The sequence below is a fragment of the Orcinus orca genome, chromosome 16 (assembly GCF_937001465.1).
Source record: "Orcinus orca chromosome 16, mOrcOrc1.1, whole genome shotgun sequence".
NCBI lineage: Eukaryota > Metazoa > Chordata > Mammalia > Artiodactyla > Delphinidae > Orcinus > Orcinus orca.
This window is the reverse complement of record NC_064574.1, coordinates 87,390,902-87,418,527: the sequence shown is the minus strand read 5'-3', so window position 1 is coordinate 87,418,527 and position 27,626 is coordinate 87,390,902. Positions and strand designations below refer to the sequence as shown.

General features: G+C 62.0%; 3 protein-coding genes across 5 annotated transcripts in view; 1 reads left to right on the top strand and 2 right to left on the bottom strand.

The window, feature by feature from the left end:
* C16H7orf50 (chromosome 16 C7orf50 homolog) overlaps positions 1 to 27,626 on the bottom strand; it is a 97,423-nt gene that overhangs the window by 12,050 nt on the left and 57,747 nt on the right. The window lies entirely within an intron of this gene.
* On the bottom strand, positions 1,752 to 6,379 carry LOC117200980 (uncharacterized). 3 transcript variants are annotated; one of them, XM_033426763.2, is made up of 5 exons: positions 6,194 to 6,379; positions 4,764 to 4,922; positions 4,164 to 4,243; positions 3,486 to 3,605; positions 1,752 to 2,246 (listed from the first exon to the last, which is right to left on the bottom strand). In XM_033426763.2, exons 1-5 carry the CDS (start codon positions 6,267 to 6,269, stop codon positions 1,977 to 1,979), a joined length of 705 nt encoding a protein of 234 aa, XP_033282654.2. In that variant the 5' UTR covers positions 6,270 to 6,379; the 3' UTR covers positions 1,752 to 1,976. The 3 variants fall into 3 exon arrangements, 2 of the variants coding, with proteins under 2 accessions (XP_033282654.2, XP_049554711.1); XM_049698754.1 differs by lacking the exon at positions 3,486 to 3,605 and having other exon boundaries at positions 6,194 to 6,376; XR_004482865.2 differs by lacking the exon at positions 6,194 to 6,379 and having other exon boundaries at positions 1,752 to 3,605; positions 4,817 to 6,133.
* On the top strand, positions 16,342 to 27,590 carry GPR146 (G protein-coupled receptor 146). Its single transcript, XM_004269054.4, has 2 exons — positions 16,342 to 16,496; positions 26,078 to 27,590. The coding sequence occupies exon 2, from the start codon at positions 26,084 to 26,086 to the stop codon at positions 27,077 to 27,079; it is 996 nt and encodes a 331-aa protein (XP_004269102.1). The 5' UTR covers positions 16,342 to 16,496; positions 26,078 to 26,083; the 3' UTR covers positions 27,080 to 27,590.

Sequence of the window (27,626 nt, the reverse complement as noted above, 5' to 3'; positions counted from 1 at the left end):
CTGGCCTGGCTCGGACCCTCTAATCAGCTCCTGCCCAGGGTTCTGAACTGGATTCTCCCGGAGGCCCCAACACACAGGAAGGGGTGGGGATCTGGCTCTCCACACTGGGGGTCACGGGTCTGTGGGGGAGCCAAGGAAGGAAAGGTCAGCTGGGGTGGCCTGAGACGGGCCATGTTTGGGGGGCCCCTGCTGCCTCGTGCTCACAGGTTACACTACACAGCTGCGGGGGACAGTGTAGCCCGGGAGAGGGTCTCCTGCCTGCAGACCCTGTGGTCCCCCACCAGCTCAGGAGGAGAAGCGCGGGGAGCCAGGCAGTTCTGAGCCCCGTGCTGCCGGGGCTCCGTGCAGGGGCCGTTCTCTCCGCCTCCGAGCTCAGGCCCAGAGCCAGGTCCTGCTCAGCTGGGAGGCGGGGGGGGCGGGGGGGGAAGGGGACGACTGACAACGGGATCTCTGATCCTGATGCCAGCAGAGCTGGGGGAGCCCCAGGGGCGTGGGCTCAGAGGGGCCAACACGGTGGGGAGAAGGCAGTGCCCGTCACCCACGTGTTCCTCAGAAGCCTCCTACTTCAAAGAGCATCAGACTCAGCGTCGGGGCCCAGCTTCCCTTCTATCTCCCGGCAAGTACCACTGGGCAGTGGTGGCCGCGGACGTGCTTGAGGAGGAGGCTGCACTTGGCTGGAGCCAGCAGTGCAGGGACCACCCCCCGGTGGGACTTGCCGGCCGGGGTCGGGGGGGCTGCTCCTTGCTGACCACTGACACACGGGGACAGGGTCATCGGCCAGCCTGCTGACAGCAGAGGCCGGGGTGGGGCCCCTAACCCACCCACTCCGTCCAGGCGAAACCCATCAACCACAGAATTAGGGGACTAGAAAGGTGTGCATTAAAAATCCTTGCCAATGAAACATAAGCCTGAACCAGGGATGAGCTGTAAGGCGTGACCTGACCCCAGTGTGAGGGCTGGGTTTAGGTTCAAAGTGACCCTGAGGTGGCAGGGGCAGGGGCCCGGGCAGCACAAGCAGTCCAGCCACTCGGCTCAGCTGTCTGTCCACAGGCCAGACAGCGTCCCCAAGGGCACGGCGACTCTCCAGAGGTGGTCAGAGCGCAGGTCCCCGCCAGGCGCCCCCCCCAGAGTGATCCTTAACCACAGGTCTCCGTCCAAACACCGCTGAGGCCAGAAGCACCGGCTTCTCTCCCGGAAGTCCCATGGAGCCGGCTGAACCTTGAAGCGACGGGAGCTCAGGGGTGGAAGGGAGGGCACCTAAGAGGAAACTGGTCCCAGACTTGGCGCCTCCCCAGGCCACACAGCCCCCTCTTCCTTCCGCTTCTGAAGCCAGGCATCCGCGGGCAGGACGCCCAGTCCCCGCCTGCAGCTCCTTTGAGACACCGCTTCAGCTTGAAAACTGAACCTTAATCAGGAGCATTACTGCAATTATTAAAAGTCAAAAGGGAAACTCATGGTAGCCAATCAATTCCTTTTTCCTTTCCTGAAAACGATGAAGAACAAAAGAGAGAGTGTTTCCTATAATATTTAAGTAAAACTTTGTGTTTTGAAATAATTAGACGCAACTTGAAGGGCAACACAGACGCCATGAGCCTTCCCCCCCACAGCTTCCCTGCAGAACAAGAGCAGAAACACACAGGAGACACTAAGATTTCAGTTACAAATTGTTAGATTCTTTAAACGCTCATTCCCCCAACCTGTGAGCGATGCTGAGTTTCCTCTGCTAATTCAGAAATAGAAACAGTGATATGTATCCTCCTCATTTTATTTGCAGTACTCTGATTAAAACTAGACCAATTCCAGGGAGTTCCCTGGTGGCCTAGCGGTTAGGATTCCGGGCTTTCATTGCTGCGGCCCGGGTTCAATCCCCGGTCAGGGGACTGAGATCCCACAAGCCTCGCAGCTCCGCCAAAAAAAACCAACCCAATTCCAAACAACTTCAGAAAGCATGCACACAACGCAGGACGCTGCTCTGATCAACCCAGCGAGCGGCTGGGCCGGGCAAGCAGGGACGCTGCGAGCGCTGTGGGCCGTGGGTGACGGGCCCGGTGCCCTGCAGAGCTGCCGCTGCTGCTGCCAGTGCCGGTGCTGAGGCAGACACGGGCTCTGGCCTCAAGGAGCGCACGGCCGGAGGTAAGTGAGCTCCTGGAGGACAGGGACAGCGGCTGCCCCGGGCTGAGCGGCCGTTCAGAGCAGGGCACAGCTCCTCCATCCAGATGCTGCAGACACCAGACGTTTCCAAATGCCTGAACCAGGATACACAAGCACAGGGGCCCACGCTGAAACAGATACCAGATCACAAAATACAGCCTCCGCGCTTCATTACCGCCCCCAGGGTAGATCCACGTGAGGTGACGCTGTGAGAGGTCCCCGTACAGTACATGAGAGCCTGGCCCCGCCCCCGCCCGCCAGGGCCACCGTGGTCTGCTGTCAACACGCACAGCACAAGGAAACGCTCAACCCCAGTGGGTCCCAGAACCAGTGAGATGGAGCCCCCAAGAATCCTGCCCAGCGCCGCCCCGCCTGCAGCCCTGGGCTCTACCACCACACAGCACCTGGGAGGAAGGGCGTCCTTTCCCTGGCCCACGTCTCTCCCCTTCCCAGCCCATCACCCCCTGGTCCCCTTCCACGTGGGTCTTGGACATTATGACGAAACCGTCAGACGCTCTTGGCCAGAAACACACGCGGACCCCGCTGGAGCCCAGCTCCTGGGTTACAGAGGAAGAGGTGAGGGTTTCGAGGGGTGGGGGGGTCGCCACGGCCACGGCCCAGGCTGTGCCACCGAGGGACGGTGGCCCTTGCGGACAGGCCAGGGCTCTGGGAAAGGTCTTCCACATCAACCGTTTCAAAGCCTGTGGCCTTGGCTGCCGGCAGGACCTGCTCCCCACCTGGGCTGGAGACACTGGCCCTTGTCAGAGACCAGCTTCAGAACAAAAAACTCTGAGCACGGCTGCACGCTCAGCGGGCCGGGGGCATCGGTGACCAGAAGACTTAACTTCTATTCTGCTTCTCTCGTAACCCAAGGATTCAAATGAACGTGTGTTACGTGCCACCGTGCACTTGAAAAGCCAAAAGACACACGAAACACAGATTGGGGTGCCAAAGCCAGGGAGCAGATGACCACCCAGCGCTTCAGCCTGGATGACGGCAGGACTCCTGGCTCTCCCGAGGCCGTGCTGTGATGACCAGCCTATAAAACCCTCTCAAGGTCCCCCAGAACCTCAGCCTGGATGACGGCAGGACTCCTGGCTCTCCCGAGGCCGTGCTGTGATCAACTTCTCATCTCCTCTGGACGGGGGTCACGGCCAGCAAGGACAGCCTCTCTGCAAGGCCCACACCTGCAAGAGGAGGGGGGGCGGGCAGGACCCCCTCTGGCCTGTAGACAGCAGGAGGCCTGGTTTAACTGCCCTGCGACAGGAACCGTGTTTACAGAGATCAAATTCGTTTCTGGAAGCAGAAAGTCCTGAGATATTTACTCATTTTACCTTTTCACAGGCTGTCCATCCGTTCCTGCCCTTGGATGGACAATGGAGCAAAGCCAGGCTACAGCTTCGGGGGAGAGCCAGGATGGGGGAGATCCCTCGGCTCCCTTCAGAGGCTGCGGTCTAGGGAGGAGGCGGGGGGGAGAGGCCGCAGGGACACGTGGTCAAAGGAGAGCCAAAGCCAGTAGGTGCACGGGCAGGTCAGCACCAGCACGCGAGGCCCAGGGCCTGGACGCGGGAACCTGGTGCACCCAGCACCTCCCCCACCAGGCACCGTGTCCGACAAGCCCGGGCCTGGGGCCTCGGGGGACACAGGCTGAGCTGTGGCCGAGCTGCCGCAGGCCTGTGGGGGAAGGGTGAGGAGCACCCGGCTCAGGTGTAACATGGGCACCACAGGCTGGGGTCAGGGTGGTCACGTGCTGCTGAGGTGCAGCACGGGGACCTCAGGGCCACTGAGGTCTTAGCTGAGACCCCAGACCCCACGGCAGAGGGGGCAGGAGAACAGAGAAGATGCAGCACATTCCATCAGGGAGAGCTCCAGCCCAGCAGGAACGAAGCTGGTAGGAGGGCCACACGACCTACCCCTCCCCTGGCAGCACTTCCATTTCCAGAGCAGCTACCCTGCTTCCCCATGAGCCCCGGGGCGAGGGTGGGCTGAGGAGGTCCACCGATTCTTCTTACCAGGCATTTATGGGGGGTGGCTTTCGTTGGCTGACTTTTAGCAGGAACCTGGCTCCTACACACCCAGTCTTTAAGGCCTCCTGAGGACAGGAAGAGACTGTCACCCACCCCCACTGCCCACTGGAGACCTTCATTCACAGCCCCAAGGTCTCCCACCAGCAGGCCCAGGACAGTGGCCCAGGGCCAGGACCCCACACCCCCTCCTAGCTGCAGACGGCACAGGCCTTCGTGGCCCCCAGATCCCAAGGGCCACCTGCTCTCACTGCTTCCCAGAATCTCGGCTAAGCTTTTGGGTTGATCTCGCCCATATGCAGGGAGCAAACAGGCCCTGGCTGGTTGGCCTCTGCAGGAGCTCTGATGTCCACGCGCAGCAGGACCAGCCCATGGGCCCTCCTTGGTTCTAGGCAGGAGGATGATGTACAATCCTCCCCATCGCTTTCGCTGCTGAGAGGCCAACAGAGGCTTGGGGCCCAGCTGCGCTCTGCACGGTCAACAGCCTAATGTGGACTGTCCCGTTATCAGAAGGCAAAGATCACACAGGGTCTGCTTCGTGTATTCAGAGAAGCTGCCCCCGGCTCTGCAGGCCCCGGCCACGCCCACCTCCTCCCTGCAAGAAGCTGCTTTCCTTCCATCTTTGGAAACGTGTGACTGACCAGGAGTTCAGGCTGCATTTTGTGTGTAACCTGGAAATGCAGTTCCGGGAGATGGACAGCCAGCGTGGGCAGAGCTGAGCGAACATCAAGCGAACGAGCTGCGAGTCTAGACATAACGTTTAACACACAGAGAGCGTAACTTCCAGCAACTTCTGAAAGACTAGCAGACAGTCGTTCCTAATCTGACAGTACGGATCTTGCCATTTTAATGAAAAGCATACCACGAGACCACAAAGACCTCTCTCTCCCCCATACTCGAGGTGGGCCTGGGGCGCCAGGCTTCCCACAGCGTCCGACGCTGCTTCCCTCAAAGCAAAAACAATCCCACTTTTGCTCAAGATTTTCAATTACGTTTTCACCCCGTGTCAACCCAGCAGACTCTGGACTGTCTTCCCCAGCGGCTTCTGCGCCTTGCGTCCTTGGGAGAGAAAACTGCACGGCCGGGCACAGAGTGGATATACCCGTTTGGGGCCGCGTCCTAACCCACCTCCACCGCGGGCCTTACAGGGGCCCAGCTGCCCTCCAGCCCCACAGGCACCAGGCTGCAGGCTCTTCAGGCAACAAAACAAAACAAAACAAAACATGTTAGTGGCTCCAAAAGAAGTAAACAGGAAAATCCAAAGGCTTCGTTAAACGTGCATGTAGCACCGCACGATGTCAGCTCCATCCGCTGTGCTCCATCCGCTGTTAAGTGTAACTTCCAAAGTCATTTCATCACACTAGGAAAATACCCCCCACACTTTGTAAGAATTCCTGAGCGTAGCAATGAATTAAAAAACTAAACACTCACATTGCCAAGCAAAGAGCTACGCATACCCAGGTAACTTCACAAGCAAAATGGTAGATGCCCTGGTGGGTTCCGCCCCCAAGCCCTGACACTCAATGCGCTCTGTGGCGGAGGACCTTGCAGGGCTAAGGCCTCCGGCTATAAAGGCCCCGAAGGCGGGTCGCCAACGGTGATGACAGCCCAGCCTGGGGGAGGGGGCAGCGACGTGGTCCAGACCACTCCCCGTTCTTACAGACAGAAGGTGGGGCCGGCAGAGTCCAGGGAACTGGCGTGGGTCCCGGGATGGAAGAAGCAGCCCACGGTCGGCGGGCACCCAAGGCCTCGACCGGGGAGAGGGAGGCGCGTCGAGTCGCGTCTCAGAGCCCCGGCCCCACGCAGCCTGTCCGCGGTTCAGGACCCCGGGCCCGGAAGGCGGGGCGCTCCGGACCCTCTCGTCTGGAAGCGGGACTAGGCGGGCCGGGCCCCTCCTCCTCCCCGCCCCCACCCCGGTTTCGGGTCTCCAGGGCGCCGCCGAGACCCCGCCCCGCCCTGCAGCACGGACCCCCGCGCCCCCCAGCCCCCACGGCCCGCTCCCGGCCCGGCGCACTGACCTCCGCGTCCCAGGCCGCCAGGTGTGCCCGGGAGCGCGGCACCTCCCGGCCGCCGCAGCCCCCGCGCACTGCGCATGTCAGGCCGGCTAGACTCGGCTGGAACCAGATCCAGCCGGCTGGGCGGTGACGCAAGCACGCGGCTGGGCGTGTGGGCGGGACTCCTGGCGGGGCGGGGTCAGGAGGTGGGCGGGGTCGGCCCTGCACGGGGGTTGGGGGGCGAGGACCACCCCTCCCCTCCAGGCCGAGTGGGCGGCGACTGCTGCGCGGCCCCGGGCGGGGGAGGGGGAGGGGAGGAGGAGGGACCTCCGGCCCAGGGGAAGGCCCAGCCCAGGGCTCCGGGCACTTCCCGGCCCACAGCTCGGCCGCCGAGTGGCAGACGCTGAGCCCCCGCCCAGGGGTCTGCCTGTGGCTCTCCTCACGGCGCGGTGGCCCCGGCTCCCTGGCAGGTCCCCACAGGGGAGGCAGGAAAACCACGCGGTGCAGTTAACACGGACGCGTCTGCCGACCACAGGCTCGGTCCCCACCCCCCATCTCCACCCCCTGCAGCCGGGTAACCTGGCCTGCTGTCGCCTCCCAGGGCGTCTGCGCATGCGCTCCCCCTGACTGGCGCGCTCACTTCCAGCGCCAGTCAACCCTCAGCTTCGGGGAAGCCTTCTCTGCCTCACCCGCTGAACCCGCTGTGTAGAGCCCCTAGAGCTCCACGCCCCCAAACTGAGCTCCACAAGCGTAAGGCCGGGTCTGCCCACCGCAGACCCACCCAGCAAAAAGCAGGTGCTCAATAAAGGCTCACGGAGTAAATGAATGAAGGTGTCCTTCTCCTAAGACAATACTGCAAATCAATTTTTATAGTCCGAGGAAAACCACGCTCCCGCAGCCGGAGCCTGCTGAACCCGCCCAAGGCCTGCAGCAGGCTCTGGAGGCGGGGCTGGTTTCGGGGGGCTGCTCCGGCACCCTGGCGTGAGGACACGCTGTCCCCTGGGTGCTGAGGCCGTGCGCTGGCTGGCGGGTGTGGGTGTCCCAGCTTCCCAGCCCGATGAGGACCTCCCAAGGTCCCAGAGTCATAGAGGATCTGCGTGCTGATTTCCCAGTGCATTTCCTGTGTCAGCCCTGCAACCCAAGAACCCCCACCTGGTTTCTTCACGGTACTATTCTGGTGACTCTAATGGGCCACCGTGGGAGGCTGGACAAAGGAGAGAGCCGGAGGGGAAGAGCTGGCCTGGGGCAGGGTGAGGGGCGGACACCGCACACAGGGACACGCAGCGCAGAGGGAGCTTCGTGCCCGCTCGTCTCACACTCCCAGCTGCCCTGTTACCTACGCTGTGCAGACGACAAGGGTGTGAAACGGGCCGGGTCTGCCGCTCCCGACCCAGCTCCTTCCCAGGCCCTTCTCTGCCCAGGGACCTGCCTGCAGGACACACTCTGTCCCCGCAAGCCCTCACACAGAGGCAGGTGGGGCTCACCCCCAGAAGGTGCTGCTGGGCTGTGCTACCCCCTGGTTGTCTGTTTCTGGCCTGTGTCAGACAGCAGCAGGCACAGGGCCACTCCGTGCACCCTGGGGCTACCTGTAGGGACCCCAAGAGAAAGGGCGCTTGGTCCAGCCCCGAGGGCCTTCGTGGCCAGAGTCCAGCTGGTGGAGCGGGACAGTGTGGCTGAGAGGCCTGCCTGCCGTGTGGCCCCGGCAGCAGCACACTGGGTCTACCTCTGAGGGGCCACCGAGGCCCTAGAACCCCATGCAACTTGGCCCAGCAGCTCCCGGCCAGGAAGCATGGGTACATAACAGACCTGGCTGCATTCCACATACACTCGTTAAGCAACACCTTCACATGAGATGTTCTTCTAAGTGCTAAGCTTACTGTGGGGAACGCCTGCTACCACAAACCATGTTCCAGTGCCCCCACAACTCCTATATCATAATGCTACCGCCCACCCCGCGATGGCACTAGGAGGTGGGGCCTTTGGGAGGTAAGTAGATCCCGAGGATGGGGGCCTCGTGAAGGGGATCAGTACCTTCATAAGGGAGGGCACTGGCTGTCACTAAGAGAGCTAGCTCCTCACCCCTCCACCACGTGAGGACACAGCAAGGAGATCAGGGAAGAGAACCCACCGGACACCAAAACGGCCAGTGCCTTGGTCTTGGGCTTCCAGCCTCCAGAACCGTGAGAAAGGCATCGGTTTCTTATAAGCCACCCAGCCTACGGCATTTTGTGATAGCAGCCTGAACTAAGACCCCCCTGCCATAGTTAGACTGCCCTGAAAGGCTATAATACTAAGGAGGAAATAGGGACAACAGACAGAGAGTCGGTTGACTTACATTTTGTCATTTTAAATGGCTGGAGGAGGACGGAGGTCAAGGAGACAGCGTCAGGACAGTGACACCTGAGACCCAGAGGTGAGGGCACGGCCGTGGATATTTGGGAGAGAGGTGGTCCAGGCAAAGGGAGCAGGCAGCCACATCCCGGGGAGGGGGCACAGAGGCCCACGTGAAGCAGAGGAGAAGCCAGGATGGCTGGAGGTGTGGGGGGCAGAGTGGAACACCTCTGCTGAGCTGGTGTTCCAGAAGCATGAAGTTGCCACCAAAGCCTCCCCCAAGGCAGGAAGAACAAGCTCTCGAAACCAGCACCCCAAGATCACGGGGATCATTCGGAGTCATTCAGCAAAGAACAAATATGTCCCACGCAGACATTATTAGCCAGAACGTCCGGCCCATCAGCAAGCACAGTGTTCCCGGGCTTGGCACCTCCCGAGAACCAACCACTGGTGAAATCACAGGAGATGCTGCAGGGGGTTTGGAACACCCGCCTGGATGCCCGCATCTGCTCGCAGCCCCCAGAGCTCCCGCACACACCCCTTCCCTCACACGTGGCCCCGCCAGCGGGTCAGGCCCTGCTTGGAAGCATCTGGCGGGTGGAAATCGTGAGTGCGCGTGTGAGTATGGGGGGAGCCCCCGCCCCAGGGGAGCAGGGTCCGCCGTCGGCCACAACAAGAGGAAGCAAAGTGCTGCTCAAGGTCTTGGTGCAGCCGGCCCGCCAGCCCCTCCAGGGACGGCCATCGCAGGGCCTGGCTGTCACTAAAGCTATCGCAGGCCTGACTCCAGAACCTTGTGTCCAAGCCCAGACGGTTTCGCTGGAATTCTATCAAACACTTAAAGAGGCATTAACACCAATTTTATATAAGCTCTTCCAGAAAACGGAAGCAAAGGAACCATTTCCCAGTTTGCTCTGGGAGGCCAGTGTTACCTTGCCACCAAAGCCAGACAAAAATAGTACCAAAGGAAAAAGAATGAAAGAGAAAGTGAAATATAGACCAAAATCTCTCATAGATGTAAATGCAAAAATCCTACTCAGCAACACATTAAAAAAACTATACACCATGACCAAGCAGAGTTTATTCCACAGACGCAAGGCTGGGTCAGTTTTCAAGAATCAATCTAATAAACCCATCATATCAACGGGCTGAAGAATAAATATCACATGATCATATTAACTGATGCAGAAAAAGCGTGTGACAAAATTCAAAACTCATTTATGATGTACATTCTCAGAAAACTAATAATAGAGGAGAGCTTCCTCAACTTGGTATGTAACATGTAAAACTGCCCCTCCCCCCACCAGCTTGGGAACAAGGTGAGGAGACCCACCCTCACCACTGCTATTCAACACAGCACTACATGTTCCAGCCAGGGCAAGAAAGCAAGAAAGTGCAAGCGAAGGCACTCGGATTGGAAAGGAAGAAATACAACTGTCTATATTTACAGATAGCATGACGGTCAACACAGAAGAGCCCAAGGAATCAACACACTTTTCCCCTGTGTATGTCTTATTACTGCAGCACGGTTTGTTGAAAAGACTCGCCACTGAATTACTTTTACACCTCTGCCGAAAATCAAGGTGCGGACGTGGGACAGTTTCTGGGGTCTCTATTCAGATCCGTGTCTCTCCCTCCATTAATACCACACTGTCTTGTTTTTGCTTACCATTAATAAACAGAGATTTATTTGGAAATTTCTAAACCTGCCATAAGTGGCGCTTGCCAAGCCCTAGGCCCACCCTCCTTACCAAGCTCCGAGGAGCAACAGTCCTTCCCCCCTCTCCCCTTCACCTCCCCCTGCCTTCCACCAAGCACGCCCACCCACACCTCAGGCCACGGCAGAGAACTAGAGTGCGGTCTCCCTCTAGGAGGCATTACCCCTGGGCCCAAGAGCCTGGGTGGCAGCCCTCCGGCATCCCAGGAGATGATGGCGGCCAGAGGTGCTTGCATAGGGTTAGGAAAGAGAATAAGGAAGGAGGCACCTGAAAAACCCCAACTTACCCCTGAACAAAAGCTCCTGCGTGGAAAAACCTGCTCCACGAAGAGTGCAAATGCCCAAAGGGTACGGAAAACCAGCAGCAAGGCTGGGCTGGTAGGAATGGTACCACACTGCCATGTTAAATTCAGTTTCAGCATTCATAGCGAACGCACAGAAATACGGTTGACTTCTGTATGTTGATCTTGCGTCCTGAAATCTACTGCACGTCTCAGTGATGGCCATCCATCCAAGGCAGAGGGAGCAAGGCCATGGGTGGGGAACCAGCCTGCACGAATGTCCAGCGTCTAGCCTCGGCCCTGAGCCCACGCTTTTCTGTATAGGGGAGCCTGCCAGACCCAGCCCCCATCATTTCCACAGGTCACGTGGGGTAAAACCCCCCACCCCCACCCGCCCTCCTCTGAGTCCTCGGGCAGGATCCTGGCACGGGGCAGACTGCCTTCCCCACATGGCTCGGCCAGACCTGGGCCTGGGACCCTTCACTGTAGTGGGGATGGTGCCCTGGCTTCTGGGGCCACGCCTGAATGGCAGGTGGCCAGCAGACTCCGGGATGCCCCCAGCGCGGGCTGCTGAGAGGAAACCCCGGGCCATGCACCCCTCCAGCGACCCTGCTCCTGCTCTCCAGGAAGCACTGTGTCACGTGCATGATTTTTTTAAATTAAGTAATTAATTAGTTTAACTAATTTATTTTTGGCTGTGTTGGGTCTTCATTGCTGCATGTGGGCTTTCTCTAGTTGCCGCGAGCAGGGGCTACTCTTCATTGCGGCGCGCGTGCTTCTCATTGCGGTGGCTTCTCTTGTTGCAGAGCACGGGCTCTATAGACGCGTGGGCGTCAGTAGTTGTGGCGCCCGGGCTTAGCTGCTCCGCGGCATGTGGGATCTTCCCGGACCAGGGCTCGAACCCGTGTCCCCTGCATCAGCAGGCAGATTCTTAACCACTGTGCCACCAGGGAAGCCCCACGTGCACTATTTTTAATGTCGATTAAAGGTTTGCGAAGAGAAAAAATAAACTCCCAGAATAAAAACTCTGGTTCTTTCCCCTCCTAACCCCAGATTCGAGGTGCGTGCCTGCGAGGTCCTACCCGGCAGCAGCAGCAGCAGTGCTCAGTCTGGCAGCGATCGACGGGCTCCCTCGAGGGACAGGGCATGACAGAGGCTCCCCGCCAACCGTCAGCAAGATAGCGAGTCCTGCTTTGTGAACCCCCTCCTGCAGGAGGAGTGGAGAGGTGAGCGCACATGGGGCAGGACGCAGGTCCCAGCAGGCGGCCCCGGGACGTGCTCAGGCCCACCACCCTCCCTCTTTTCTCCTCTTTCTGTTATTAAGGGAAGTGTGGTGACCCCCTGTGTCCAATGGTGTGGCCCATCTCCCCGTCCGCCCCTCACTCCCAGACATCTCATCATTTCTTCACACGCACCTGGAACACTTCAGTGTACGGCTCTGATGTGATCCGTGTGTTTTATACCACACACACACATACACACACGCAGTTCACACAAATAAAAGCACACATGACTACAGCGGAGCAGCTTTTTCTAAGTAACAGAATATCGTCATTGATTGTGTTATTTGGAAGCCGGACCGTGAGCTCTTCTTGGCTAAAAGTGTGGCAGAAAAGTTTCGTCAGCAGAGCTGGGTGACGTGCTCCCCGACTCACTCTGGGGAGCGCTGACTTGACTCCTTGGGAAGGAGCCTCTGAGGCTGCACCGCGGAGGCCGGCCTCCCAAAGTCAGACGACGACTGGGCGTCGCACGGGCTCCCACCATCAACTTCCTCCACGTCCTCGGCTCCGAGGGAAGATCCAGCTTCGAGAAAACCACCGAGCGGACGTGGCCCTGTAGCCACGCTCTTCCCCTCCAGGACCGCTCAGACGGCCACGGGGAAACCCGCCCTATCCAAGCGGGGGAGCACCCTGGGGCCCACGGGCGGGGCTGCACAAAGGCTGAGGCGCTGCGCCCACCGCAGACGACGGACAGGGAGCACGAGGGGCCACCAAAGCCCACCGACCTGGTACTGACCTGGGCTCCAGCCCACGAGCGTGGCAGGACCCTGTGTAGGTCAGTTCCTCTCGGGGCCTTGGTCTTCCCACCTGCAAAGCGGAGCTGCTGAAGCATCCCCGGGAGCTGGGAGGCGCTCTGACGAGGCTGCCGGGCCGCACGGAGCCCCAGCTGTCTGCTCTGGCCAGGGGTCTGTTATCCCCTGGACCCCGGCCTCTCTAAACCGGGCCTGGTGGCCACCGGGAATCCCACTCAAGTGCAGGAAATCACTCCGTAAAGACTGTGGCACAAGGCCAGCCATCGGGGCCCCTTCCCAGGTCCCGCGGGCACCGCGGGCGACCTCGCCCACGACTACCCGCTCGCCCTGCACCCTCGTGTGGTGCAGAGAATAAGCAGGCTCAGCGCCTGTTTCTCTTGGACACAAGAGCCGACGTGGCTGAACAGCCGGGGCCGCGACGAACCTCAGTTAAGCACATCGTGGGTTAACCTACAATCCCCGCAACGATCCGCGCTGCTGCTGCTGCTGGGGGAGGGGCGCCCAGGTGCGGAGCCCTCACGTGCCCGTGCTCCCCCTGCATGCGCGTGCCCCGTAGCGGGGGTGGGGACGTGCCCTCGTCTCCCCACCCGCGGCTGGAGCGGCCGTGCGAGAGCCAGGGCAGCTGAGCTGGCGAGGGCTGCAGAGCAGCGGCAGCGCGGGGCAGTGCGGCGCAGGAATCGGAGTGGGCAGCGGGGCCCGTGCGGCGCGTCCGTAGGGCGGCGTCCTCGCCACAGCCGCCGGCTCGGACATGGAAGAGACCATGGGTCGGTGGTCCCTCGCACATGGAGGCCAGGATGAGAAGACGGCCATGGGGCAGGGGAGGGCAGGCCGCTGTCAGGCGAGCGTCGGGACACCTGAGAGCCGGAGGGGCCGCCCTATTGCCTAGCCGGCTGCTGTCAGGCAGCCGCCCAGGGGCTCTCGGGAGGGGCCACATTTTCCAGACCTAAGAAGCACCACGAAGGCCGTGCCAGGGCTGCTAGGTGTGCGGGGCGCTCGTCGGCCTCAGGCTAGACGGAGCACCAGGACCAGGCCTCAGCCTCGGTGGCCCTCCTCCAGGCTGGCCCAGCCGCACCCCTGCCGACTGCCGGCGTCCCTGGTGCTCGCCGTCGGGGACCAGAGCCCCGGCTCACGGCCTGCCTCGCGCCGGCCTGGGGCTCCTGGAGGGCGGGCCCCGTCAGCGTGCTGACCTCTCAGAGCCACTGGTCTCCCCCAGGCCAGGAAAGGCGCAGCTCGGGCAGGGCTGACACCGGGTGCCGCTCCACTGCCCTCCTGGAGTCTGGGTGGTCCCCGCGCCAGGCCCTGCACGCTGAGGGCAGGGACCCTGTCACACACCCACCCCGGGCACCTCTCACATTAATAATGGGGAGGATCTGCTTCCACGGAGGACAGAAGAGGTCCCGCAGAGGCCGAGTAGGGTGGGATTTAGAAAGGAGGGGGAGGCAGTGAGGCAACTGCGCTGACAAGGGTCACGACCCAGGATGACCACACAGAAACCACGGGCCCAGCTGTCAACTGACGTCCGCCCCCGGCCCCTCCAGGGTGGGACTCAGGTTCTCACCAGACCCTCACGCTTCCTTACCAAAGTCAACTACCGGGGCCTGAGCAACACGACTTATAGTAACAGAGCCACAGAGACATCAAAACACATAACCTCACTACAAGAACTAATAAGGGAACTTTAAACGTTCCTTGCCCTTGACCCACGTTTCACATAGAATCACATTTCCTCGTAGGTGTGAAACTCCTAAAAAGGTGCATCTCCTAAACGTGCAGAACTCCTAAAAAGAAAGACCCACCTGCCTTGTCGGTGAGGGCAGCAGTCACCCTCCCCGCCCCTGAGGGAAGGACCAAGTGCGGCCCCCGCAGCAGGTGACCCTCGAGTCCCTGACCAGCAGTCCAGAGTCCCCGGCGTGGGATCGACTGCTGCTCGAGGACAACCGGGGAAGACGAGTCTCAAGACTGGTGAGCAGTCTCCATCCACGGAGAGTCATGTCCATGACCCCAGCAGAGCACGGGCCGGAGTCTCTGCTGCACAGTGTGGCGCACAGTTAGGGCACCAGCCTTGTGAACACGGCATGTGCAGCTACAAAGGTAGAGGCCTGGGGCCTGGGAGCACCTGACTGCTCCTTGGGGGCCTCAGCCAGAGAGCAGGGGAGGCCGACTCCTCGCGGTTTTCAAGTCAACACCAGACGATGCAGTTGGAAACCCAGGAACCAGGACCAGCTTCCCACACCTCCCACCCCCAGGACGGTACAGCTGTCCCTGCAGACACCTGGGTCTTGCCCAGGAGTTGGCCTGAACTCTGGGAGCAGCTAGCAGCAGGCCACAGAGCTGGGGCCCCACGGAGCGTGTTTACATTCCCCAGCTAGGGAACGCTGATCTGGGCTCAGCTGGAGGGTGGGTCCTCTTTGAAGATCCCCCGACACACACAGACTCTGCCATTCTCCCTGGCCGGGGCCTGCTTGGTGGAGGAAGTCTTTCTCTGCAGATAAGGCAATGGGGTGACCCGAGGGCTGAGGGGCTGGGACGGGGCTGAACGCCTGCTTTTCCCAGTTACGATCAGCAGCTCACCAGGCGTGGGCACCCGTGGGCAGACCTTGTTGAGCCTGGCATTCCAGGGACTCTGACCAGGAATTCTGGGGTCCTAGGCCTTTCAAAAAAGTAGACAACAACACGTCTTAGGCAGATCGCTAGGACGACGCAAAGTCCCAAGCCCTGATCGAGAAAGCAGAGGCCACCTGAGTGCAAATTCCGGCTCCACTCTGCTGCATGACCCCGGCGCGCTGCTCAAGTTTTCTGAACCTCAGTACAATTTAAAATGAGCAGGGCGCCGTACTCCGTTGATGGTAAGGCGCATTTCCTCACTTTGACGACCCTAAGAGCAGCACGCTTCTTACAGCAGACAGCGTCCGACTGTTTTCTTGTAGCGGTCCATAACGTTTTGGCGCGCGCAGCGCGCACGGAGTCTCCGACTTGATGAAACATGGCGCATATACCTTGAAAGGCTGCTCTGAGGGCCCAGAACAGAAGCTGGCACACAGCCCGTAGTCCCTCGCTGCTGGATGTCAGTGCCGGCTGACGGGACTAGCCTTCCCACGGCTGGATGCCTGCCTGCTGCCACAAAGACCTGGTGTTGGCATGGCGAGCAAGTTACGGTAATGACAACGGGGCCAAGGGGAGGGTGGGGGCCCCAGGGGTCTGTACATGACCCTGACAGAGAGCGAGAGGCAGTCTGGTCCCCCAGCTGACCCCCAACTTCCCTCTCCGATCCCTTGGTCAGGAAGCTCTCCTGTCAAGCAGGATGGCCCAAGGTGGAGCCCTGAGCCCAGCCGGCAGGACCATGACACCCAGGGCCAGCCTTGGTTACTATTCCCATCATTCCTGTTCCGTCCACCCCTGGTCACACAGCACACGTGGATTTTCAGAAATGTTCTTAGCTCTGGAGCCAGATCGCGTTGCCAGGAGCACTATTACAGCACAAGCCTTAGAGCAGAGAAAACGACCTTGTTCTGTAACTTTCCCAACACCCAATTAGAACAGCAGCTACAGAATTAATGAGACTGCAAACAGTGCACTGTCTCTTTAAATGGTTTTCCTGCGGCCAGTTGTTTACAAAGAAATTCCTCAGGCCAGGAAGTAGGAGGTGAACCTGGAGCCAGCAACCACACTTGGGGAAGAGGAGCAGGTGCGCCTGGCAGGCCCCGATTACAACCTCCGAGGGCGGGGTGTCTGTCCCCTGCGGATTAGAGCGCGTTCTGACTCAGCAATCTGGCCCGCCCAGGACCTCGGCCGGCCACCGGCGCGCCCCCGGGGGCGGGGCGGACTCCCGGGGCGGGGCGGGGCAGGAGCGGCGCGGTCACGTGTGTACACAGGCCCGCGCGGCGTGCGCGCCGTCAGCCCCGCCGCCTCTCTCGGAGCCCCGAGCTGCCCCCCTCGCGGCGACTGCGCGGTCCGCGGCCCAGCGAGCCGGTGAGTGGGCGCCGAACGCGGGGCGGGGGCGGATGGGCACACTCGGGGTCTCGGCCCGCGCGGCAGTAGCACGGGACGCAGCGGCCCGGGGCCGGTGCTCCGCTCTGAGCTCTGACTTTCGGGTCCCCTCGGCCCCGCCCGGGCACTGTCCCCCGGCGGGTGGGAGCGCTGTCCCCGCCCGTGGCTGCCCTCCAGCCGTGCAGAGCCCAGCCGGCCGGGGCCGCTGCCCTGCGGTCATTCACCTGTCCGGGGCAGCTGAGAGCTGCTGGCCGCGTAGGAGGCTCAGCAACACCGCCGGCTCCTCACATGTCCTGCCGGGGACCGACCGCCTGCTCCTGGGTCACCGTGGTTGTAACTTTCGTCCCCTTTTATGATTACAAAATCTTAGGAACTTCTGGAGCAACGTCTAAATGGAAATATCAAGTGTCGTTAATGGTCTAGGACACTTGATAAAAAGATAAAAACCCCTGGGCATAAGGCTCCTTCAAAACTTGAGAAGAAGGCAGTGCCCCAGCCTCTGAGCGCCCATCTACCCAGGACCAGAAACCCAACACCAAGTTAATGACATGAACACGGTAGCCGGGTTCATGGTCTCAGTGGGGCCCTGGTCTCAGTGTCGCAGTCTGTCCGGGCTTTGGGGAGACAGAGGGTGCGTCTGGACCTGACAGACTGTTCCCCCATCGCTGGATGTGCGCTCACTTAGCAGCTCCAGGCCACCTGCCGACAACCAGCTCCGTGCCTCTGCGAGCAGCGGCCCCCTCCTCCCCGCTCTGTTTGCAGCATCTAGCGGGGCTGGCCTTCAGTCACCCGGGGGCGAGCAGCCTGCTTTCCAGGCCTCTGCAGACGCGAGAGTGTGAACACGAAGACTCTGACCATGCTCCAGGCCGCCCACGCGTAAGGGGGACCAGACACTAACACTACCGTCGCAACTGGCTCCCCACCAGGGCGCCACTGAGAGGGAAAAGAGGCCCTATTGAAAATTATGCTGAGGGGACGGCCACACACTCCATGACCCGCTGCAGGGTCCAGCTCCCCACACCGGAACCTCTAGTATCTTCCTAAATGAAGAAGTCCTCTCTAAGATAACAGGCTTTGAAAAACCATAGCTTCATCTGGTGAGTGCGTACTGTGCCGAGTCACGGAGAGGAAGCTGGGGGGGCCCTGCCCTTGACCACTGCTGTCCTGCCTCCCTGGGGGGTAGGGAAACACCCTGAGACGAGCACAGCATTAGTTCTGCACTGACTTGGGGTCCCTGGAACTCAGAAGCCCCTGGCAGGCAGGTGACGGGAGAAAGGCACGCATAGCCGCCGGATGTGGGCGTGTGGGGTTTTAGGTTAGAACGGAGAGCTGCTTATACCTATTATATAACGAAAAAGTGACATGCTTGCAAAGATCCCTGCCAGGAAGCACGCGTGCATGATTGCCGGTGGGAAGACGGAACGGCCGCTTTCCGGGGCGGGGAGGGGAAGGTGCTCCTTGGGCAAGCTGCATCCATCCTCCAGGCCCTAGCATGTCATCTGGACCCTGAAAATACAACCTGCCGCCGGCAGGTTGCACCCCAGGGCTTGTCTGGGGTGAGGGCTGCTGTGCTCTGCGCAGGACACACCCAGGCTGCTCCCTCCTTCGGCAGAGCGCCCAGCTACCTCCCCCTGCTCGCCACCAGCTCCTCAGCGCTCTATGGCTAAAGCCTCTTGCACGACTGGGCCACACCAGGCTGCGTCTGTCCACGGGGTCTCACAAGACCGGGACCCCAGAACACCAGCCAGGCATCAAAGAGCAGAAGGGACTCAGTGTAGGGAGTAAAAGCAAACTTTCTAATTTGAGAAGCTAGAACGTGATGCTGCCAAGGGGCCGAGTTCGGCCCCCAAGACCTGCCAACAGAACACCCCTTGAGTAGCGGAGGGACAGGGGGGCACGGGCCGCCTGTCCCATGCGACCCCGCGGGTCCCCTTCCTCCCACACACGTGGTGGGAGGGCGGAGCGCACCTAGGAGGTTCCCAGTTTTAATGAGAACCGAGGAAGGCTATTACACCAAGTGTAATGGGTGTTCCTCCCCTGGAAAGAACCACGGGCAGCGATAAGATCTGTGGCTCCGAGCACCCCCCAGGTAAGAGCACACCAGGGAGAGGCAGGGCGGGGTGGGGGAGCCCAGCAGGGTGCCGGGCTGCCCTAGCCTGAGCAGAGGCCCGGTCTGTTCTCCGTGTGGCCATTGAATTTCTGAGCGAGTCTTCCTGCTTCTGTTTTCCCCTGGTTGAGATTACCTGGAAGGAGCACTAGCCTCAAACCAAGGTAGTCAGTGGACAAGAAAAAGGCAAGAAACCAGAGCTCCACAAACAAGAGAACACGTGTCCCATATTCTCTCCCAGGGTGAAGAGCCTGGGAGCCCGGGCGGGCGTCCCGGGCCGTTGGTTCCTGCAGCCCTTCCCGAGCGGCGGACGTGCCGTTCTCTCCCACGGAGAGCCAGAGGCAGCTCGGTTTATGCCTGAGGCAGGCTGCCTGGTTCACACTCACCACTCTTCGGTTCAGAACCTTAAAAAGCAACAGGCTACAAAAATCAGGACACCCCATCTACATGATGGACCGTTTCTTATCACAGCCAGGAAGGCGCAGCATCTGTGACAGGAATCAGAGGCGTAAGCTCTCTACATTGAAGACCTATGAAAACATCAGCCTTTCCGGAGCGTCTGGCTCCTACCAGCTGCACGTTAATTGTAGCTAGAGCCTCTATCCACTGTTACAAAAGGAAATAAACATTCAGGAGTCGTTTTCAAAGCATTTTGAGGGCTCCAGAGCATTCAGCTGAAGTCCAGGTATTACCGTGCGCGCGGGTCTCCAGGACTAAAGCCAGGCCGAGCCGCACTGCCCAGGCACTTTGGGGAAAAGCCCGTGACACCATCTCAGGCCTCCTCTTCCCGGACACAGCCAGCCAGGCTGCAGGGCACGGATCAAGGAATGCTCCCCCTTCAGGGAGCTCTCGGCAGGTGGGAACAGACGAGTGCAGTGGGACAAGTTCAGCGACCTCGGACGGGAGTTAGCTGGTTCTGCGGGCTGTGTGCGTGCACACGCTCACACTCGTGCATGCGCACACGCTCACTCAGGACCCCCTGCCCACCACAGCCGCCCGCTCCCCGCCCCCTGCCAGGTTGCTGCTCTGACGTGCTCCTGGCATCCTCCAATTTCCACAGAGATCACCGTGCACTGTAGCCCTGAATTTGAGCAAGGTTTTTAGTTACCTGTGGACATTCACTTTTGAAGGGTTGGTTTATACCGTTCTGGGTTCTTTTTTAAAAAAAAAAAAATCATGGAAGAAAGACGCTGACATTGGGCCTCAAAACACTTCCAGCAGCTAGCCCAACTGACGTGCAGTCCTTGCCAGCAGAGAATGAAAGAAGGGACGGCGGAGCATCTGTAAGCAGGGGTGCCACTGGGGTGGAGACCAGCCCCATGGGGCTGGGACCCCAGCTCAGCGAGCGCAGCCCCGGAGACTCGCCGCCTGTGTTGTTACCGAGGCCCTAGTGGGGTCCCAGGGACTCTGAGCTGTGATGTGGGGTCTGATGGGGCCCGCAGCCTCTCCCCGTGAGAACTCGCACTCAGCCTGTGCCCGCGCTCAAGCCCTCTGTCCTCTCTCCGCCAGCTTCCTCTCCCCACGTGTCAGTTGGCAGAGAGTCTGAGTGAGAGTTCACGCAGCAGCTTCCTCTGCAGTAACGGACCGTGGAGGAGGATGAGGAACTGCAGCCCACTGCGCACGCCGGGGGCTGGCCAGGTTCATCCGCTGACCGCACGTACTCCACCCTCGCGACAACCTCCTGACCCAGGGACCAAAGCCAGGCAGCTGTGAGCAGGGTGCCCAGGGAGCCCGGTCCTCAGCCATGTGGAGTCCCGGTCTCGGCCCCTCGGCCCAGTTCACAGGCCACTGCTTGGTTCCCTCGCAGCCCTCGGGCAAGAGCTCTCAGCAGGCAGTGTGGGTCCCTCCGAGGGGAGGACTGAGTCAGGCAGGGGGCGCACCCGAGCTGCCTTCTCTAAGTATAAAAGCAGGGCCCTCGGTGCAGCAGGGCTTGGACGTGTGCCCCGTGGCCCCAGGTCCCCAGGTGGGCACCGCTTCACAGCTGCCCCGGCTGTTCCGCTCCATTGACCAGGCCTGTGGCCAGTCCCCCGCCAGGGCCCCGCAGTCACCGATCATTGGGGGGGAGCTGCTGCCTCACTGCGCTGCCCCCACGCCCTGGACACCGCGGCCCCTCCTGGGCTTCAGGGCTTCCTGGGCCGCTGAGCAGAGGCTGGCCTGTCAGCTTACTTTCCCTGAGGCCCAGCCACGCCCACCTAGAGCGGGCCTCCACACTAAGCCCGCAAGACCCTCTCGGCCCACATGTGACTCCAGTACCCACCCAGGCCACAGGGCCATCCGACGGCCTCCTGGGTGCCAGAGAGAGCGGCAGACATCCTGGAAGTGCCTGCTCAGGGCCCAGAGCAGAGCAGGGACCATCTTCTCCAGAATTGAAGACAGCAGGAGAGCTGCCCTGGGGTGCTCGGCCAGCGCCGCACACTCTGCGCTCATGTCAGCATGCACCTTGGAGCCCGGCGGCCGTGGGTTTTCCTCTCGTGGTGTCTCCGCTCCTCCCCGCCCGAGCCTGGAGCAGACAGCTCTTCAGTGCCATGCCGACGACCCCGCCAAAGAGCCTCCCGCCCAGCACAGCCGGGGGAGCTCCCACCCGAGGGGCACACAGCGTGACCACGGGGTGGCTGAGCCTTCCCGGGGCTGGAAGTTGGAGAGTCTGGGAGAACGTCTTCTTGAAAGATAATTATTGGAACCCAGAGAGGGTCTTGGAAGAAAACTATCAGTACTTCTGTGCACGGGAACATCTGTGATGAATGACACTCACTCCAGCTGAGGGTCAAGGAAGAGAGGGGGCTCTAGAGACAGCTGAGTCCTCAGAAACGGGTGCGGTGGGACAGAACCCCGAAACGGCTCCGTGCCCTGGGCCTCCCGTGGAGACAAAACCACTACTTCCACGTCCGGCAGCCCCGAGCAGGGCTCGCCCTGCCTGCCCCGTTGGAGGTGGCCGCCCTATCACCATGCCCTTCCGATGGGCTAGCTTGAGGTCAGTGGCAGTGCCGCTGCCCAGGTACCACAGGTGGATGCCAGCTTGTCTGACCGTGAACCTCTGGCCTTGGGGCCTCAGCCTGGTTCACTCCAGAGGGCAAGGCTACTGGGGCCCGAGAGGGGACCCTCTGTGCTGTGGCAGTGGTGACCTCGGCTGTGTTCCCTTGAAGGCTTCCCTCAGCCCCCGGTGCCGCACACGCAGCAGGTGGGCAGGGAGGCCTGAGAGCGTCCCCATCACACTCAGAAAGCAGCAGCCCCAGCAGGCCACGCGCAGGCCAGCTCGTTGATCGGGCCCAACGCCGCCCGACTTCCTGGTCCTCTCAGATTCTCTGAAAAAAGCATGATTTTTGAGCTCCAGCCTCTCCCGAGGCTACCCTCTTGTGCCATGCATGCAGCCAAGCCTGCAGAGAAAGACCCTGAGCAAGTGCTTCAGTGTCAGGGGCAACGTTCTGAGCCAGCTGAGCCCCCCGCCCACAGAGATGACCTCCACCCTGGAGTCTCAGGCCGGCGGTGCCCTCCCGCGGGCGAGGTACTCTCTGCTCTGCCAGGCTGGCCACCCTCCTCTCTCCTCTGCACTGCTGGCCCCAAGCCTGGAACCACCCTGGCCCGAAGCTAAAGACCTCTCCATCCCCTCGAACAAGACTGGCCAGACGCCCGCCGCACAGCAGCCACGCCGGGACCAGGCAGGGGAGCGGACGCGGTGAAAGCCGCCGTGCTGGCAGGGCCGAGGCTGCTGCTTCAGGAGCATAATCAGAAACAAGACAGCGGGGATGCAAGTCACCTTTAGATCAGTGATCAATCCCCTTATAGGAGGAACAGGATAAAGCTGTAACGGGACCACCGCGGACAGCCCGAGGCGCATGCCAGGCCCAGCCTGCGGAGCTGCTTCCCACTTCTCTGCCGGGCCAGGACACTGGTGCCGACCAGCCCGCTCCCCCGGCCCAGGGCCACACGCCGGCCGAGCAGATGATCAGGGCTCGGCGGTCCTCCCACTGGCATCGCTGTGATCCCCGAGGCAACACGCCTGCACGCGTCAGGCGCAGCCCTGCTCTGTGGACCGAGGCTGGTTGCAGCCCTGGCTCGGCACGCCTGCCGCAGAAGAGAGGCGACCGCGCACACACCTGTATGTTCGCTGGGCCCAGCGGAGGGAAGTCAGGCAGGGTCCCTGGGAGGAGGCCAGGATCCCAACCAGGCAGAAGAGAGGTTCGGGCATGGAACTGGGACCCAGCCGGGCTGGCAGGAGTGGGAGTCCACGGAGGGCCCCTGGGTGCAGTCCCGTGGGAGGACAGGAGGTCGGGGCCACTCCTGGTGTCTCGTCTGACGAAGGGGCTGTGGACGAGACCTGGTGTGGGCGCTGCAACTGGGTGCTGGTGCCGGAAGAGGCATGGGGGAGATTTGGAGAGTGGAGACACAGCGAAAGCATGAGAGGAAGGTGGCCACCCCGGCCAGCGAGTCTGGAGGCGGGCCCGGAGGAGGCGAGGCGGGAGGGCAGCCGGACAGGACAGAGCCGGGAGGACAGGACAGCCGGGAGGACAGGACAGAGCTGGGAGGACGGGGCAGAGCCGGGAGGACAGGGCAGAGCTGGCGGGGGCGGGGGGGGGGGGGGAGGGGGGAGGGAGTGAGGGCACAGAAGAGGGCAGGCCCGGGAGCATCGAGGGGCCCAGCGGGCAGCAGCGCGGGCAGCTCTGACCAGGAGGTGTCAGGTAGGCCCCAAGGACAGGGCGACAGGACCAGCCTGTTCCTAAGGCCAGCCTGGACAAGAGGCCACTGGGGTCCTTGCTTGCGCTGACCCCTGGAGCTGAGAGGACTGCAGCAGGTGACGGGGCTGTCAGAAGCTGGATTATTAATCCTGCCACTTGGGGAGAATGTGGCAGCTTTCAGAATGAAAAGCGCCAAACGCTCCACATTCGGCACCACCAGGGACAGCCCACCGAGGCACCGGGGAGAAGGAGCCCAGCCACTCAGGGCCTACCTGGCCTCTTCTCTCCTGCCTCTGGGAGGGGCAGGACCACAGAGAGGGCCCTTCCTGGAATCCTGGTCTCTGCGCTGGCAGCCGTTCCAGTTCCTCTTTCTCGGGAAGGAAGTGAACAGAGCTGGTAACTGGAAAGACAGCCCAGCCCAGCCCAGCCCAGCCCTGTGGAGGGGGTGAGCCAAGCCATTGTTCTCAGGCCCCCTCCTCACAGGGCCTGGGGGTGCGGGGGTGGGGAGGAGGGTCTTGTTCCCAGATTCCTGCACTTGCAAAACCAGAGCACAAAGGGAAGTGGGGGGACCGCAGGCGGCGAGGCGGGGAGGCAGGGCCAGTCTGCGGCCAGCAGGGCAGGGCACCCTGCAGGAGTAGCACCGGGACCTGGACAGGGCAGGACGGCCGCCCCCACCACCGTCCTCGGGATACCCGGCTGGGCTTCGAGCGGGCCTGACCGGCTGCCCTGCCGCCGGGGCGGGCAGTCACTTCCCGACACGACTGCTGCTCTCCCGCCAGGCTCACTGCCGCTCGGCAGGTCTGGGGGTGTCACAGTGCCACGTGCCAAGCGTCCCCAAATGAGATCCCCCAGCTCCCCTGCAAGCCCACAGGCACCGCCCGCGCAGTCTTGAGCCAGGTGGCCCCCCACCCACGGCCTGCAAGTGTCCCAGTGACACGTCCCCTCGGTGCCAGCGGTGTCACCCGTCTGCTTCCTTCCCTTCTTCTCACTCTGCGTGCCCACGCAGGTGAGGATGGGCCTCCCCACTTCAGAAAACGCCAGGCACCTTCCTCTGTGCATGAGGCGGCCCCCCCAGCAGGTGTCCCTGCCCTGGGCCCTCTGAATGACACCTGGAGACCAGGGGCCTCCAGGAAGAACGTAGGGACAAGAAGCAAAGATGGACGGAAAGCAAGTGCAAACTGGTACTTTGAGCTCGCGATCTGCACCTGAAATCAGAAGTGTCCTCACGGTTCATAACTAAGAGGACGCACGCAGAGCTGCTTGTAGCTCATGGGGCAGGGTTTCTAAGTTCTGTGTTTATGAACTGCCGGAACACAAACTCGGGCAGGTTCTTAATCTAAAACCCGGCACTGACTCCTGAGACACTCACAGCCCCTCTCGGGCCGAGAGAGCCGGCCGTACGAGCACATGAGTGTGTCAAGGAAATTCTCAGTAGGCTGACTCCACGTGACCACCTCCCAAGAACTGAGCCATTTTTCAGCCAGGGCAGGGCCCCTGGCAGCAGCTCTGCCCCTCCTCCGACAGCACTCCCCCTGCCCTCCTTGGCCGTGGCCCACGAGCCCACAGGGCCCCCCTTCTGTCCTTGGTTTCCGAGAACCTCTGCTCAGTTGACTTCCCCTGGCTGAGCCCGCCCTCCACATGGATGGGGACCCCCAGGAGGGGCGGGGGCGCCAGCGGACCCGCCGTGGGGCCATGGGGGGAGCCAGAGGGCAGGGCTGCCCATCCCACACGCTGGTCCTTCCAGACACAACCCTCGCGCCTCAAACTGGCTGGAAACAGAGAGGGAAGAGCCGTTGCACCCGCCCCGGGAGGAGGGGCGTCACGAGAACCCACAGATGGACGCCCACGCATGCAGAGATGTGGCCCAGGCACCAGGAGACGTGGGGCCCGGAGTGAGGCAGGGCAGGCATGGCAGGAGAGTGAGAGTGTGTGGACGGCAGGAGGGTAGGGACTGAGGCCCAGGGGCCGCTGGACGCCCTGCGAGCCATGTGAGGCCGGAGTGGAGGGGGACCAGGCCGCAGGCTGGTCACAGCATGCACAGGCCACTCTGGTGGACCGGCTCCCCGGCCCCCAGCCACTTTCCAGGCCGTGGCTCAGCAGGCAGGAGCCTGCAGGCATTTGGGACAGAGATGGGAGAGAGCGAGCCAGCACTGAGTCGGCAAGAAGAGGACGCAGAGGGCTCCGAGGACCCCACGAGGGCGTGTCACCTGCCTGGAGTGCCCGCCGGCTCCCCTGACCCCAGGGCTCTGGAGGGAGGACCCGTGTCCCTGCAGCGGCCGTGCCCCTCCCAGATGTGACGGAGCCGGCAGGAGGGCAGCAGCTCGGGACCTGCGTCACCCCGACCCGGCACGCCTCGGCCCAGACACAGGACGGCGGGGAGGGTGGAGCAGGGTGATCGCAGGATTCCGCGACTGATGTGGGAAACCAGGGATGCGCCGGCAGGGCTGCAGCTCCCACCGAGGGGGCTGACGGGGCCGCGGGAGGCCAGGCCTCGGGTCCACCCCCTCCTCTCCAGGCTTTTGTCACCGTGGCCCACCCAGTCACCACCCATCACCAAAAGGTGACAGCAGGCATGTTATGGCCCCAAGAGCTGTACGTTTCCCTGGCAAACGGGGCCAGGGAGGCTCCCGCGGCCAGTAGGGTCCTCACAGCTTCCAGCCACGCCACCTTGCGACCACAGAAAACACGCATGCGGCAGTTTCTGGCCGTCCCAGCTGGTTCAGGGGGCAGGGAGGGGCCCAGGTCCGGTGGAGGGCAGGACTCACGCGCTGCTCTCCCCACAGCCCGCCATGTGGAGCTGCCCACTCAACGGCACGGGCGGCGAGGACCAGCTCCCCTGCCAGCATGTCCAGCGGGCCCTGTCCGCCCTCTCGCTGCTCTACCTGCTTGTCGGCGTCCCCCTCGGCCTCGGCTACAATGCCCTGCTGCTGCTGGTCAACCTGCACGACCCGGGCGGTATGACCATGCCTGACGTCTACTTCGCCAACATGGCCGCGGCCGGCCTGGTCCTCGGCGCCCTGGCGCCTGCGCACCTGCTGGGCCCCGGCGCTGCCGGCTGGGCCGTGTGGGACGCGGGCAGCGAGGTCCACGTCACGCTGCTGGTGCTGTTCAACGTGGCGGCACTGGTGACCCTGTACTCCACGGCACTGCTGGCCCTCGACTGCTACATCGAGCGGGCGCTGCCGCGCACCTACATGTCGAGCGTCTACAACACCAGGCACGTGTGCGGCTTCGTGTGGGGCGGTGCCCTGCTCACCGGCTTCTCCTCCCTGCTCTTCTACATCTGCGGCCACGTGGCTGCCAGGCTGGCCGAGTGCTCCCAGGTGCGGCACACGGAGGCGGCCGACGCCATCATGCTGCTCAGCGGGTACCTGGTGCCCGTCCTGGCCGTGCTGTACGCGCTCGTGCTCCTCACGCGGATCCGGAAGGAGGACACGCCACTCGACCGGGACGCGGGCCAGCCGGACCCCTCGGCGCACAGGCTGCTGGTGGCCACCGTGTGTGTGCAGTTCGGGCTCTGGACGCCCCACTACCTGACGCTCCTGGGGCGCACGGTCCTGGCTGCGCAGGGGAGGCCAGCGGACGGGCACCACCTGGGGGCGCTGCTCCTCGCCAAGGACCTGTCCAGGTTCCTGGCCTTCGCCAGCAGCGCTGTGGTGCCGCTTCTTTACCGCCACATGGACAGAAACTTCCCCGGCAAACTCCGGCGGCTGATGAAGAAGCTGCAACGTGGGCACCAGAGCTGCTCCTTGGACGAAGCGGGGGCACAGCCGGCGATGGCGTAGACGCTGCTCCACGGGCCTCGGCCAACCGAGGGGCAGCCGGCGCGTGGCAGAAGGCACAGCCCGCAGGGACCGGGTCCCCCGCGCCCGCTGCTTGCTCCCCCCCCCCCCCCGGCGTCCAGGAGACTTGCTGGCCCTGCATCACCCGCTCCCTCCCTCCCTCTCCCCAGGAGACCAGGCAGAGCCAGGCGAGTCCCCCACAAGAAGCCACCCTCAGGCCGAGGCCGTGATGTCCGAGCAGCAGGTGCCAGGCGTGAGGATGAGCTGGGCCATCGGGGTACCTGGCCGCCCGCAGGGTGTGTGCTTGTCTCCTACGGGCGCCTTTCTGGTCCACGCCTGCAGCAGCCTGCTTCCCTCAGCCTCACGTCTGGCTTTCAAATGAGTGATGAAAATCTAACGCCACTATTTATACTTTGTATTGTTAAAATACTCCATCCCCCCTCCCTCTTGTTTTGTTGTGTATGAAGAGACGTTTGGTAGGAAAGTCAGAAGGTATTAAAATGAAGGAGACACACGGAAGCGCACTCGGGGGATGGGTGGGTGGTGGGCT

Bases quoted from the DNA above. Each gene is read 5' to 3' on its own strand.
- LOC117200980 (XM_033426763.2), bottom strand. From the start codon at position 6,269: ATGCGCAGTGCGCGGGGGCTGCGGCGGCCGGGAGGTGCCGCGCTCCCG. The intron at 4,244-4,763 runs GTGGGCGTGGCC...TCCTGTCCTCAG, and splicing joins CAGCTTCTTGCAGGGAGGAG to GAGGCCTTAAAGACTGGGTG. The intron at 3,606-4,163 runs GTAAGAAGAATC...CCTCCTCCCTAG, and splicing joins CCACCCCCCATAAATGCCTG to ACCGCAGCCTCTGAAGGGAG.
- GPR146 (XM_004269054.4), top strand. From the start codon at position 26,084: ATGTGGAGCTGCCCACTCAACGGCACGGGCGGCGAGGACCAGCTCCCC.